Consider the following 13,327-nt stretch of genomic DNA (forward strand, 5'->3'; position numbering starts at 1 on the left):
AAGTCACCAAGTGTGAACTTCAACCTAGAGCAAAAGTTGTAGCTAGTGAGCTAACGCCTACCTGCCTATTTAGTGAATTTTCAGACTCCTGCAGTCACTTGTTTTAAAAATAAAAAGTGACTTGATGAAGAAGAAGTGACTTTTGGATAGCCTACTCTTGCATGAAGCCTGCTCTCACCCCGCTGTAATTGATTTTGTACCGGTGGAAATGGCTGTAAATGGGATGAGTTCCAGACGTATTTCACAAGAGAGTTTTTGCAAACTGAATGGGTTTGAGCTAACTGCAGATAACCGAAACAGCAACAACCTGTGTTGCCATTTGTTGGGATGAACACGGTTTGAGATAATATCCACTTTATTAATTAAACCAACAGCTTGTGTGTATGAATTATTTTTAATGTATTTCATTTATTACTAAAAACAAAGCTTCGTAACAGCCAGCAAAAACAAACAAGGACACAGAATAAAAGCCAGGTTTCCAAAAACTTTTTATGGCAGGACAGAGTTGATTTTTGTTACACATTTTCAAGACCAGTTCTGTTCAGTTGAATTGCTCACATGGTTGGGAGTCAAAAAAAAATGTTGCTTTCTATAATCTATCAGGTACTATGGAGCACACTTTTTAAATCAAAGTCTTGATTGTCCCACAAGACATTGGATGAAACTTAAAGGTAGTGTGCTTTAGAACACATATGTTGAACGTGGATGAAACGATGCAGATGTGTGATGCAGGGGCTTAAAGTGATTTTTCCATATTCTAAGCCACAGTCTATAATAAGCAGCCTTTTCTGCATAAAAAAGTCGGTACAGTACTTAAGTAGTTTTTGAAACAAAATATAAAATGTCTAAAACTTGTAAAATACTTTAAGCTGCTTACATGTTAAAACATATTTGTATTTTAAAATGTGAATTGCTTTCTTTAGGAAACCTTTTTTATTTGTCATACTTCGCTTTAATTTAGTGCCATTTACAAAAGAGACGTCTATCAAAAGTTTATTTCGGTTTTATTATATGTGATATTTGCTTTCCATTGTCTTAACACTGTTGTATCAAAAGACATGGACGTTATAATAAAAAGAATAAAGGAAAAATACAGATGTGGTCTTTCATTTTAGTAGATTGAATAAAACATGTTTTGAAAGTGGGCAGCAGGTTTGCTTGGTTGGTACCGCTTTCCCAGGTTCCTGGTTGGACTACCAGGCCCGGCGGGGGTCTTTCTGGGTGGAGTTTGCATGTTCTCCCCCGTGCTTGCGTGGGTTGCCTCCGGATACTCCGGCTTCCTCTCAAAATCCAAAAACATGCATGCTAGGTTAATTGATGACCCTAAATTGCCTGTAGGTGTGAATGTGAGCGTGCATGTATTTCCAGTGTATCTGTGGTTGTTTGTCTATAAATGAGTGAAGCGAGCATGGTTGGAACATGCCCATCTTATGTTGGTCACAGTTTGCTACTTTAGCTTGGCAGGCTTAGCTTATGCTCCTTTATGATGCTGAATGATATTACTTCCCACCCATTCTGATCAAATCTTTCCAGAAATAAATCCTAATTTCTTGCATTGCTATCGAAACGACTTTGAAAATAAATGCTGCCAGAGCTAAAATGAAGACTAGCAGAGCACTGCTGCGACCCCTCGACGCCTCATCACTTGCATCGTTGCAGTTGGGCAGGCATACTGGCGTAGTCTGATTGAATGTGGATCCATCAGACTACTGCTTGGAAAGCTACTGAAGTGATCCACCATGGCAGCCAGCAACACCCGAGGAGCTGCAGGGCCACCAGCGAATGCTTGCAATGCGTACTTTCATTTCAAATGTTGTTTTAATGGTGACATCAGTGTGAAGTCACATATTAAAAGCGTCATCTGTATTTATATGTGGTAAAAACTGCATTCCACTGTCTTCATTTCATAGGAGACAACTTAAAGCAGCACAATGTACCTTTTCCACCTTAATATAATATTTCCAGAGTCATTGTGATGGTACATCAACTTATAACAGGTTTAATGACACCTCTGTCATGGTCTGAGTGGGTCTGTATCGCCTTCACTGGCACTATGTAACTTCGAGGTGGATGGTTGGAACCCTTCCAAACTACTGGTAAAGCACTACCACTTTTGTCCAAAGGAGCCGCCAAACTCAACAAAAGCTGAAAGTTACATTGTGCTGCTTTAAAGGTATTGTGACATCATTTTTAACATGCTTTTAACACTATTAAAGTTTTTTAAAGTTAAAGTCTTGGCCAACATCCCTCAAATGTGTCTAAAAGAGTGTAACAAGAAAAACTTCACTCTAGTACTCCATTCCTGGCTTTTTATGACAGTGTTTTTTTGCGCCGTGAAAAACGCTTCCTTTTCCCCCTCTCCTGTCAATCATTGCTCCGCTCCTCCTCCAAACCTCCTCCTCCTCCAGCCATACGCTCACAGCGGCGTTGGAGAGTTAAGCTGGGAGCGACAGGCGAAGCATGCACAGAAAAGCAGCAGGGCGAACCACAGCAAACAATCATAAAAATAAAGGCATGCAAGCAGCACTGTCCCCTTATCTTAAGTCCAGTCAGTGGCCGCGGGTCTTTTTACCAGTTGTCCTCCGGTGATGGAAACAAAAGAGGCTCTAAACAGCTGCATGTTAAGCCTGATTTATGGTTCCGCGTTAAATCGACGCAGAGCCTACGCCGTAGGGTTCAGCGTACGGTGCGCGTTGCCGCGTAACCCTACGCCGTAGGCTCTGCGTCGGTGTAACGCGGAACCATAAATCAGCCTTTATGGTGCGCTGGAGAGGAGAGGAGGCAGGGAGCTGGGTGGAGGGGGCGGTGATTTAGCGGCCCTTTACGTCACGGCCCGCCACCAAACCAGATGAGCCGTTTTTGCACAGTTATGCGGAAAATCCCAGAAAGCACACAATACACTGAATGTTAAAAGTTCGTTGTTTTTTGGGTGTAATTGATGTCAAGACACCCAACAAAACACAAAAAATCAAGAAAAATGTGTTTTTCATGTCACAATACCTTTAATGTGGCGTTGCTGTTATATCAAAATACATCAAATATATAATTAAGAGAATAAAGAAAAATGTAAATGTGAAATTTTATTTAGGTGAACTTTTTAAAACATGTTTTTAAGAGTGTCATACCACAACCAAATACAAATAATTGTCAAATACTAAAAATATCAAATATCAATCATCAGTATTGGTAACAAAAACAAAGGACTACAAATTTTGATTTCTAAAATTAGAAAGATTCGAGCAACAGACTAACATAAAGGACTAGTTAGAGTTGTAGTTTGTGTTGTCTGTGGAGTGGCTGGAGAAGATGTCAGACCCCGACAGGTGTAGCTGCGATCAGCATCCACTCCCGTGGAGTTGAACTGGACAAAACCTGGTTTATCCAAACGGATACGAGAGCTGATCCAGGACTGGTAACGGGACACTCTGGTGTAGACTCCTGGCAGACGGGGACGAGCACAGCCGAAACCAAAACTAACAACTCCAGATTGGACCCACACGGAATCCTGCTTACTCACCATTGGCCCACCTGAATCCCCCTGAAATGAAAGAAGGGACTGTCTGGAAATGCAGAAAACCTGAATGATTTTACCTTCAGTGAAATGAGGCAGCCAACCTGACAGGAATCTTTGCCTCCTGACAGAAGACCAGCACAGATCATGTTGGTGGTGATCATACCAACTCCATTCAGACAGTTACACTGTCGGTTCCCTACGACCGGCACCTCTACTTCTTGAAGAGTTTTAGGGAATGGTAACAACACTGTGGGAAAAGGTGAGAAATCAGACAGAAACTTGCAGAATTGCGAACACATCAATCTGAAGATTGATGAAACTCCTATGGAGCCAAATCAAGGCCAAAAGTTTTGCTAATTTGAAAATAAAATTTGAACCTGAAAATTCTTTTTTACAGTTTCAATTTTATTTTTTTCAGTATCAGATCTTTTTTTCAGTTTCAAATCTTTTTTTTTCAGTTTCACGTCTTTTTTTCAGTTTCACTTCTTTTTTTTCAGTTTCAAATTTTTTTTTCAGGTTCAGACTTTTGGCCCCGATCTGGCGTGGGGGGCGTGGCATCAACTGAGAGGGGCGTGGCATCATGAGTGACAGCAGAACAGAGAAGGCGGGGGACGTTCCTCAGTCATGTTGCCTTCAGGAAACGTAGGTTGCAGAAGTTATCAGTAGAAGTATGATTCAACACTGTATATACACCATATTCACGTGATTGGCAGTGGAAAAAACTGATACTAGTGACACATTTCTGTTTAAAAAGCTGTTTTAGACCGAAAGTGTGGCTGTTGAACTGTACAGTCTGGCATAGTTTATTGCTTTTATACTGCGATTGGTGCCAAGTACGGTCTAAAACAGCTTTTTAAACAGAAATGTGTCACTAATATCAGTTTTTTCCACTGCCAATTACGTGAATATGGATACAGTGTTGAATCATACTTCTACTGATAACTTCTGCAACCTGAGGAACGTCCCCCGCCTTCTCTGTTCTGCTGTCACTCATGATGCCACGCCCCTCTCAGTTGATGCCACGCCCCCCACGCCAGATCGGGGCCAAAAGTCTGAACCTGAAAAAAAAGACGTGAAACTGAAAAAAAAAGATTTGAAACTGAAAAAAAGATTTGAAACTGAAATAAAAAGATTTGAAACTGAAAAAAAGATCTGATACTGAAAAAATAAAATTGAAACTGTAAAAAAGAATTTTCAGGTTCAGATTTTATTTTCAAATTAGCAAAACTTTTGGCCTTGATTTGGCTCCATAAAACTCACCTCCCTCTCTGACTTTACCCCAGCCAGTGACCCAGCTTTCAGTGCCGCTGTTGAACACACTTCCTTTTGCTGCCAGACACACAGGCATGATGTAGTCTGTGAAATTCACTGGCGAGGATAGTCTGAGCAGAGCAATGTCGTTGTTGTTGGTGCTCCTGTCATAGTTTGGGTGTATAATGATTTTGGCTACGTCTCTGGACACCTTATTTGGGTTTTCACCCTGCAGGTTCTGAATGCCGAGAGAAACTTGCAATCTGACTGAACTGGTTCTGAAACTGGACAAAACATAAGCCAATGTGCTGGATTAATATTTATATTCAAACAATTCAGGAATGTCAATATTTTAACTGTTTTTTATCTCCAATTTTATATTTGCTTGCTAAAGCAAATATTGGTTAAACCCCAGTTCTGAGTCATTCGCTGCAGTTATATGAAAAGAACTGTATCCAGAGGTGTGTTAAGTCTCACCTAGAGAAGCAGTGAGCAGCAGATAACACCCATTCCTTGTTGATTAGGGAACCACCACAAAGATGGCTGTCAAATCTCTGCAAACTGACCTGCCATGGCCAACTTCCAGGGGCAGCGTCTTTACCTCCAACTATCCTGGGCTGAGGTGAAGCGATGCCACACACTGAAACAGATATCAGCTTGGCCAGTCAACATGACTGTTTGTTAAACAAATGCCATCAAACAGCTGCAAATAAGTGTCTTCAAAGAGCAGTGGTGATTGGATCATGTACCTACCATCAAGCTGTGCCCACGATCCTGGGAGAGACAACACCAGTCAATCAGCATCATCCATTTTTGTGAGACACAGTATTTCAAAGCAAATGCACCACAAAGCTGATGACAATAGTTATCAGCAGGTTAGCTTGTGGGCCTCTGACTTTTTGATAGTAGTTGGTATATGTTTCTAACTAAATCAACAGTATAAACACACTATACCCTAAATCAGGGGTCTCAAACTCGCGGCCCGCGGGCCAAATGCGGCCCGCCGGACGCTAGTTTGAGGCCCCCGCCTTGATATGAAAGTTTAATGTTAGTGCGGCCCGCGCGAGTTTGACATGGATGCTGTATGGTATCATGTACCCAGAAATGACAGCTTAAAGCTGTGTGCACACCGGACACAATTGACACGATTTTGTCCCGCCCATACGCGAGCGAGCCCGCCTGTTTTGCTTTTTCTCTCATCATCCATGACTGAGATCACCACCATCACTGCGCTGTACTGCTCTGAAAGTCCGAAGCTCCGCTGTCATTTCTGGGTACATGATACCCTCTGGAGGCGTCACATTCTCCCTAGTTCTCCCTATAAACGTGCATTTTTTTCACACTGACAGGCTCAGATAGTTACAATAAGTGTCCGACAACATACTAGAAAGGAGAAATGAACGTATGTCTACCTTTAGCTTGAGATCGCTGTTTGTTGTTGTTCTGCTGCTGTGTGGACTAAAGGGGTGTTCACAGCAAAAGCGACAAAAATAATCGCAAAATACTCAAAAATACTCCCATGGTCAGTAAACGGCCGCCGGTAAACTGTGGGTTTTTCCCCCAGTTCTCTCCTTCAGTGCTGCTGCTCTGAGCCGGCTGCCTGCCAGCTAGCAGTGGTTCAGTCCTCCGGTCCAGTCCCGCGAAAAAAATAAACAACCTCCGGTCTGCATTGACTTTGTATGTAATCTCGTCGGTTTTCCCCCGGTTCTCTCCCTCCGAAACTCCCGGTCAGGTAAACCGCCAGCGAACTCCGGTCCAGTCCCATTCCCCCGGTCAGGGGAAGTTCACAGGGGATTCACCGGCTCTCTCCTCCCGGTCAGTAAACAGGGGATTCACCGGCTCTCTCCCTCCAGAGCCGGCTGCGAAACATAAACTCTCCTGGTCGTTAAACGGTTGTCGGTAAACTCTGTCTTCCATAAACTGCAGCGGGCACAGCAGCCTGCAGGACACCGCACAGGACCTGTGTGCAGTAACGTTATGAGACTCTCCACACTGATTGGCTCTCGCAACAAACAGCGATCTCAAGCTAAAGGTAGACATACGTTCATTTCTCCTTTCTAGTATGTTGTCGGACACTTATTGTAACTATCTGAGCCTGTCAGTGTGAAAAAAATGCACGTTTATAGGGAGAACTTATAATATAAATATTAAACGGCCACCACAAACACTTTGTGTTTCCATGGTTTCTGACGTTCAACCAATCACTAACTGTGCCGTGCTCGACGTCATATGCAGGCGCAGGACCCTGAGCCAATCTGGTACCAGCGGAAATTACGTTCTTTGTACGTCAGCTAAACACTAAAACTTAAACTTCAACACAACAGCGATACCTAGTGGAATTATATATTACACAGCCCCAAACATGTCTTTCTCAAAGCCTGCAGTGAAGAGAAAGGTTGGTGATGAGCACAGACAATTTCAGGAAAAGTGGGAAATTCAGTATTTCTTTGTGGAGCACAGGGGCACTCCGACGTGTCTTATTTGCACAGAGAAAGTTGCGGTGCATAAGGAATACAATTTGAAACGTCATTACACAACTAGACATGCTGAGGACTATGCAAAATACCAGGGAGATGAGAGAGCCAACCGAGTTGCCAATCTTAAAACATGTCTACTGAAGCAACAAGATTTTTTTAAGAAAGTAACCAAAGAGAATAACGCAGCAGTCGAAGCTAGCTATGTGGTTAGTGAGATGATTGCTAAAGCAGGAAAGCCATTTACAGAAGGTGAATTTGTCAAAAAGTGCCTGTTACAGGCTGCAAGTATTGTCTGTCCAGAAAAGAAAGGTCAGTTCAGCAACATCAGCCTTTCTGCCAACACCGTGGCAGAGCGCATTTGTGACATGTCAAGTGACATTTATGATCAACTGTGTGAGAAAGCAAAATGTTTCAGTGTATACTCAGTCGCTCTTGATGAGACCACAGACATCACTGACACTGCCCAGCTCGCAATATATGTCCGTGGTGTTGATGACAATTTTGAAGTGACAGAGGAGTTGCTCACAGTAATGCCAATGCATGGCCAGACCACCGCTCAGGAGATATTTCACCAGCTGTGTGATGCCATTGAGAATGCCGGTTTTTCATGGAAGAGATTTGTTGGGATAACAACTGATGGAGCGCCATCAATGACAGGGAGGAAAAATGGACTGGTGGCACTTGTTCAAAAAAAACTGGAAGAGGAGGGTGTGGAGGAAGCCATAGCTCTGCACTGCATTATCCATCAGCAGGCCCTTTGCAGCAAATGCCTGAAATTTGACAACGTGATGTCTGTTGTTGTGCAATGCATCAACCACATCAGATCCAGGGGCTTAAAACACAGAAGGTTCCGTGCTTTTTTAGAAGAAATGGAGTCAGAATATGGGGACGTGCTTTACTTCACCGAGGTACGTTGGCTCAGCAGGGGAAACATGTTGAAGAGATTTTTTGAGTTGAGAGCAGAAGTGAAAGTCTTCATGGAGAAGAATGGGGTGGCTGTTCCTGTGTTAAGTGATCCTATATGGCTCATGGACTTAGCTTTTCTTGTTGATGTCACGCATGAGCTTAATGTACTGAACAAGAGGTTACAAGGCCAGGGGCAACTTGTCAGTGCTGCCTATGACAATGTGAGAGCATTCTCCACAAAACTTATGCTATGGAAAGTTCAGCTATCTCAGACAAACCTTTGCCATTTCCCAGCATGCAAGGCACTTGTGGATGCAGGCACACCATTCAGTGGTGAGAAGTATGCTGATGCCATTTTGAAGCTACAGGAGGAATTTGACCACAGATTTGCAGACTTCAAGACGCACAGAGCCACATTTCAAATTTTTGCGGACCCCTTCTCCTTTGATGTGCAAGATGCCCCTCCTGTGCTTCAAATGGAGCTCATTGACCTGCAGTGCAACTCTGAACTCAAAGCCAAGTTCAGGGAGGTGAGTGGAAGAGCAGACAAGCTTGGGCAATTTTTGAGAGAATTGACTCCCAGCTTCCCTGAGCTTTCCAGAATGTTCAAGCGGACCATGTGCCTTTTTGGGAGCACGTACTTGTGTGAAAAGCTCTTCTCCACCTTGAACTTCAATAAGTCCAAGTACAGGACCAGACTTACTGATGAGCATCTTCAAAGTCTACTGAGGGTCTCAATTGCTTCCTCCCTCAAGCCAAATGTGGCTCGGCTATGCGAGAGGAAGCGCTGCCAGACATCTAGCCAAAAGTAGGCAAGAGAAGCCATGTTCAGAACAGTTCATGTTGAAAGTTTCATTAATGTTCATGTTAAAGGTTAAATAACTGTTAATACTGTTAATTTGAATCTGAAAAAAAATAATTTCTCTACCCACCAACTATATGTGGTTTCTTAAGTTTTTCTTATTTGCTGTTTTATTATTATTTTATTTATTTATTACTGATTGATTGATTTATTTTCTTTATTCTTTATTTGTTTATTTATTTTTTCATCTTATTTTGTGTAGAAAATTAAAAATTAAGATATTTGAGAACAGTGGAATGTTTTATCAGAGCTTTTCTTGTGGAAAACCGGAACCAAAGCACTGAAAAAGTGTAGGGTATAGCAGAAGCAAAAGCATTGAAGACAGTTTTTTTTTTCTTTTTTTTTCTGTTTTTAATAAATGCGTTTTTTTTGTTGAAAACCTGATGCGGCCCAGCCTCACCCAGACCCTAGCTCCAGTGGCCCCCAGGTAAATTGAGTTTGAGACCCCTGCCCTAAATGTTTACTAAAATTGTTTTTTGACATGCTAAAACTAATTTATTAGGGTCCTTGTTACAACAGAAAACGTAATAATGGCCAATAACGTAATAACTGCCAATAACGTAATAATTTTGGCCATTTCAAATTTAATAAAGCCAATAGTGTAATAATGTGCCAATAATGTATTAAAACTTTTGAGCCAATAACGTAATAACTTTTTGCCGATAATGTAATAAGGCATTACATTATTGGCTGGTTATTACGTTATTGGCCTGGTATTACAAAATTATTACATTATCGGCAAAAAATTTATTACATTATTGACTCAAAAGTTTTATTACATTATTGGCACATTATTACACTATTGGCTTTATTACATTTGAAATGGGCAAAATTATTACATTATTGGCAGTTATTACGTTTTTGGTTGTAACAGTCCTTCAGAGGGTTAAATACATCGAAATGTATGTAACATCTTTTTCATTAATTAAAAAAAAGTATAAGATCACCAGTCCAAACAGTAAAGAACTGAGAGAAAATGAAGCTGATCCTGATGTACTGCCTCTCTGTGGACGCGCTCCTGATGTGCAGTCAACTGCTTTTTGTGATGCTTCTCTGCCTTAAAACCGAGAGGCAGTTCCCTGAAGTTTATAACTTTTAATGACACGAGCAAATCTATAAGGTCTTTTCCAGATAATGGTGCAGTACAATCAATTCAAAATCAACCAGTATGCTATGGTCTTAGTATTTTCCATTTCAGTTTATATATATTTAAAAGAGACATACCTGCAGACAAAAGGCTGACAAGAATCAACGGGTGCGCCAGTGTCCTGAAAGCCATTGTTTGACTGCAAAATCCTTCTGCGTCAGTGTTTATATACTAGATTTGGCCAATCACCGGCTCCTACTGTACACCCACCCTCCGATAAGACACTTCGTAGGTAAGCTGCTCAATCATTTATTTCGCTCCTAAATAACTTAAATGTTCACAGTGGCTACTGACATCGTTTGAATCAGGGGCGTCAATTGGGTATGGCAAGGTATGGCAGCCGCCACACCTTGGCTTCAAGGGTTAAATGTAAATGTTTGTTTTTTTAAATACATTTATGGAATAACTACAAATGCAAATAAGAACAACATGATCGATTTCACTAGTTATTATACACTGCAAAAACTCAAAATCTTAACAAGAATATTTGTCTTATTTCTAGTTAAAATGTCTAATTTTTAGTCTAATTTTTTTTTAATCTCATTACATTTAAGACAAGACTCAAAAACAACAATTTTCACCTGTTTCAAGTAGATTTTCACTTAAAATAAGTAGAAAAATCTGCCAATGGAACAACATTGTTTTGCTTGTAATGAGAAGATAAATCTTGTCCCACTGGCAGATTTTTCTACTTATTTCAAGTGAAAATTTACTTGAAACAGGTGAAAATGGTCAAATAACAAGTTATTTTTCTGGTAATGACTCTTGTTTTAAGTGTAATGAGATTTTTTGACTAAAAATGAGACATTTTAACTAGAAATAAGACAAATATTCCTGGTAAGATTTTGAGTTTTTGCAGTGAGCGAGACTGCATTTGAAAAAGTTCCAATTTTCTTGACCACACAGATCAGCTACATAGACTTCTGTGATGAATATTTGCTGGACGTGTTGATTGATACTCTAGTTAAGTTCTGTGACTCGTGACCTTGCCATACCTTAGCTTTGACTGAATTGACGCCACTGGTTTGAATGAAATTTCTTGAGGGCAATTGTATGAAAAACTCACAATTAAAAGAATATAAAGTGTATGTCTCTGTGTTTTTTTGTTAGAATTCAATAAAGAGCTACAGTAGCTCTTCCTTGAAGCACCAGTGCACATACCAGTCATTGGTAAAAGAGCTATATCTAAATTGCTGATAGTCCACATATCCCTCAACTACGAAACCACAAATTGTGGCAGATTGTTGAATCATCAACTGAGTTAGAGTACAGTTACAGTACAGTTGGAGTACAGGGAACTGGTGGACAAATTTGTTGAGTGGTTCAAGAGCAAGAAAATGGTGGTCAACTTCAGAAGGAAAGCATCTCTGACCAAGTCCAACAACATCATGCAGAAGGAGGTTGAAGTTGTTGAAGGAGGTGTACACCTGAAGAACGACGCTGTGGCAGAGACGCCAGCAGGCTCAGTAAACTCATCCATTAGGCTGGAAGAGTAATTGAACAGGAACTGAAGATGTTTCAGTACATGTTTGCAACAGGAGGTGACTGAAGAAACTTCGATATATCTAATGTTCTCCATGAGCTTGTTTTCTGAAAGATTCACACAGCTCTGCAGTCACTATCTGTCCATTTATCTTCCATCCATCCATCCATCCATCATGATTTGGGACGACTTGCCTTCGTGCATGTGGTTATGTCAGCCATCATCCTCTATCGCTCTGAGGAAAAAGTTTCAGATTTTCACACATCTTTTTAGTCACTTTCAGCATTTACACATTCATGCTACATTCATCCATACTCTTCTCCTCTAACACAACAAATGCCATAATTATTCACACTCTTTGTTTGAGAATATTTACATTCACAGTTCAACTTAAACTGTCTTGTTTCAACATTTATCGCTGGCAGGGATCTGAGCTGTGACAAGTTAACAAGTTAACAAGTTAAGATGCACATAGGGCAGTTTTCAGGCTCATTCTTGAATGACCCACATGGGCAAGATGCAGCAACCCGGCCATCTCAACCTGGCCCTCCTTAAATGAAAAAAGATACAACAAAAACGTAAAACTTTTTGGCACAAAATCTCCAGATTATTGAACTTACATTTTTTCTCTGCAGCGACGGGTCAGTAATGGAGGGGTTTTGATGACAGAGCCCCACCTGGAGTAGAAATGTGGACTAGTATCATGGATGTGATGCCCCCCCTTGGGTGGCCACAGGAGGGCATCACATTCCACATATTGATGATACATAAGTTTTACATCAGATCCCTTTCCTGACACACTGTACTCGAGTTGAGGGGGGATGGCATCCCCCCTGAAATAAAAACAGTCAAAATCATCCCCCCAGTAAAACTGCCATCCCCCCTTTCCATCCCTTATGTAATTTCATCAATGAATGTGGTATTACTGCTATTTCAACATTTAGAGTCAACACCAGAAAAATAAAAACAGAAAAATAACTTATTTGACAATTTTCACCTGTTTCAAGTAAATTTTCCCTTGAAATAAGTAGAAAAATCTGCCAGTGGGACAAGATTTATCTTCTCATTACAAGCATAAAAATTGTTTTTTCCAGTGATGAGTCTTGTTTTAAGTGTAATAAGATTTTTTTTTACTAAAATGAGACATTTTAACTAGAAACTAAATTTGACTTATCCTGTAAACGCATATTGATAAGTTCAGAAAACTGCTGCTATGTCATTCCTGCAGTATTTCTGCAGGTGTTTTGGTCAGTGCTATTATTTGTAATATATTATATTATTTGTAATCAGCACAAATTATTTGTCCCTATATGATAAAATCCACCATCCCCCCTGATTTTTTTTTTTTTTTTTTACAACTCGAGTACTGGTGACACAGTACAGCACATTTATCCATACTTGGGACTGGTTAGATGAGGAGGATTGATTCAGGAACCCCAGGACCCCCCTATTCAGCGTCCTGTCCACGGACACTTTGGGCACATGTTCTGTAAGATTTGGCTTGATCAGTGACCTTCCAGCTGACGTGGCAAATGACTCTACCCACTGCACCAATGTGACAAGTAACACAGAAGATTTCTTTTTCTTTTAAGTGACTTTGGGGTGGCATTTTAAACCCCTACAACAACTGTAACATGTTACATCCACCACAGGCTTGCTGTGCAGTCATTCATAACACTTGTCATAA

At 40.8% G+C, this 13,327-nt stretch overlaps 1 protein-coding gene across 1 annotated transcript in view; it reads right to left on the minus strand.

The window, feature by feature from the left end:
• Positions 1–3,247: 3,247 nt before the first annotated feature.
• The window catches only part of LOC133419082 (uncharacterized), a 34,997-nt gene continuing 24,917 nt past the window's right edge, over positions 3,248–13,327 (minus strand). The window contains exons 10-15 of the mRNA XM_061708099.1: positions 13,039–13,185; positions 7,939–7,975; positions 5,243–5,405; positions 4,775–5,043; positions 3,616–3,761; positions 3,248–3,538 (exon numbers count right to left, since the gene is read on the minus strand). Of these exons, the coding sequence (XP_061564083.1) occupies positions 3,248–3,538; positions 3,616–3,761; positions 4,775–5,043; positions 5,243–5,405; positions 7,939–7,975; positions 13,039–13,185 (1,053 nt within the window). The remainder of the gene's footprint in view (positions 3,539–3,615; positions 3,762–4,774; positions 5,044–5,242; positions 5,406–7,938; positions 7,976–13,038; positions 13,186–13,327) is intronic.

Source organism: Cololabis saira, chromosome 19, assembly GCF_033807715.1.
Source record: "Cololabis saira isolate AMF1-May2022 chromosome 19, fColSai1.1, whole genome shotgun sequence".
In the NCBI taxonomy this organism is placed as follows: Eukaryota; Metazoa; Chordata; class Actinopteri; order Beloniformes; family Belonidae; genus Cololabis; species Cololabis saira.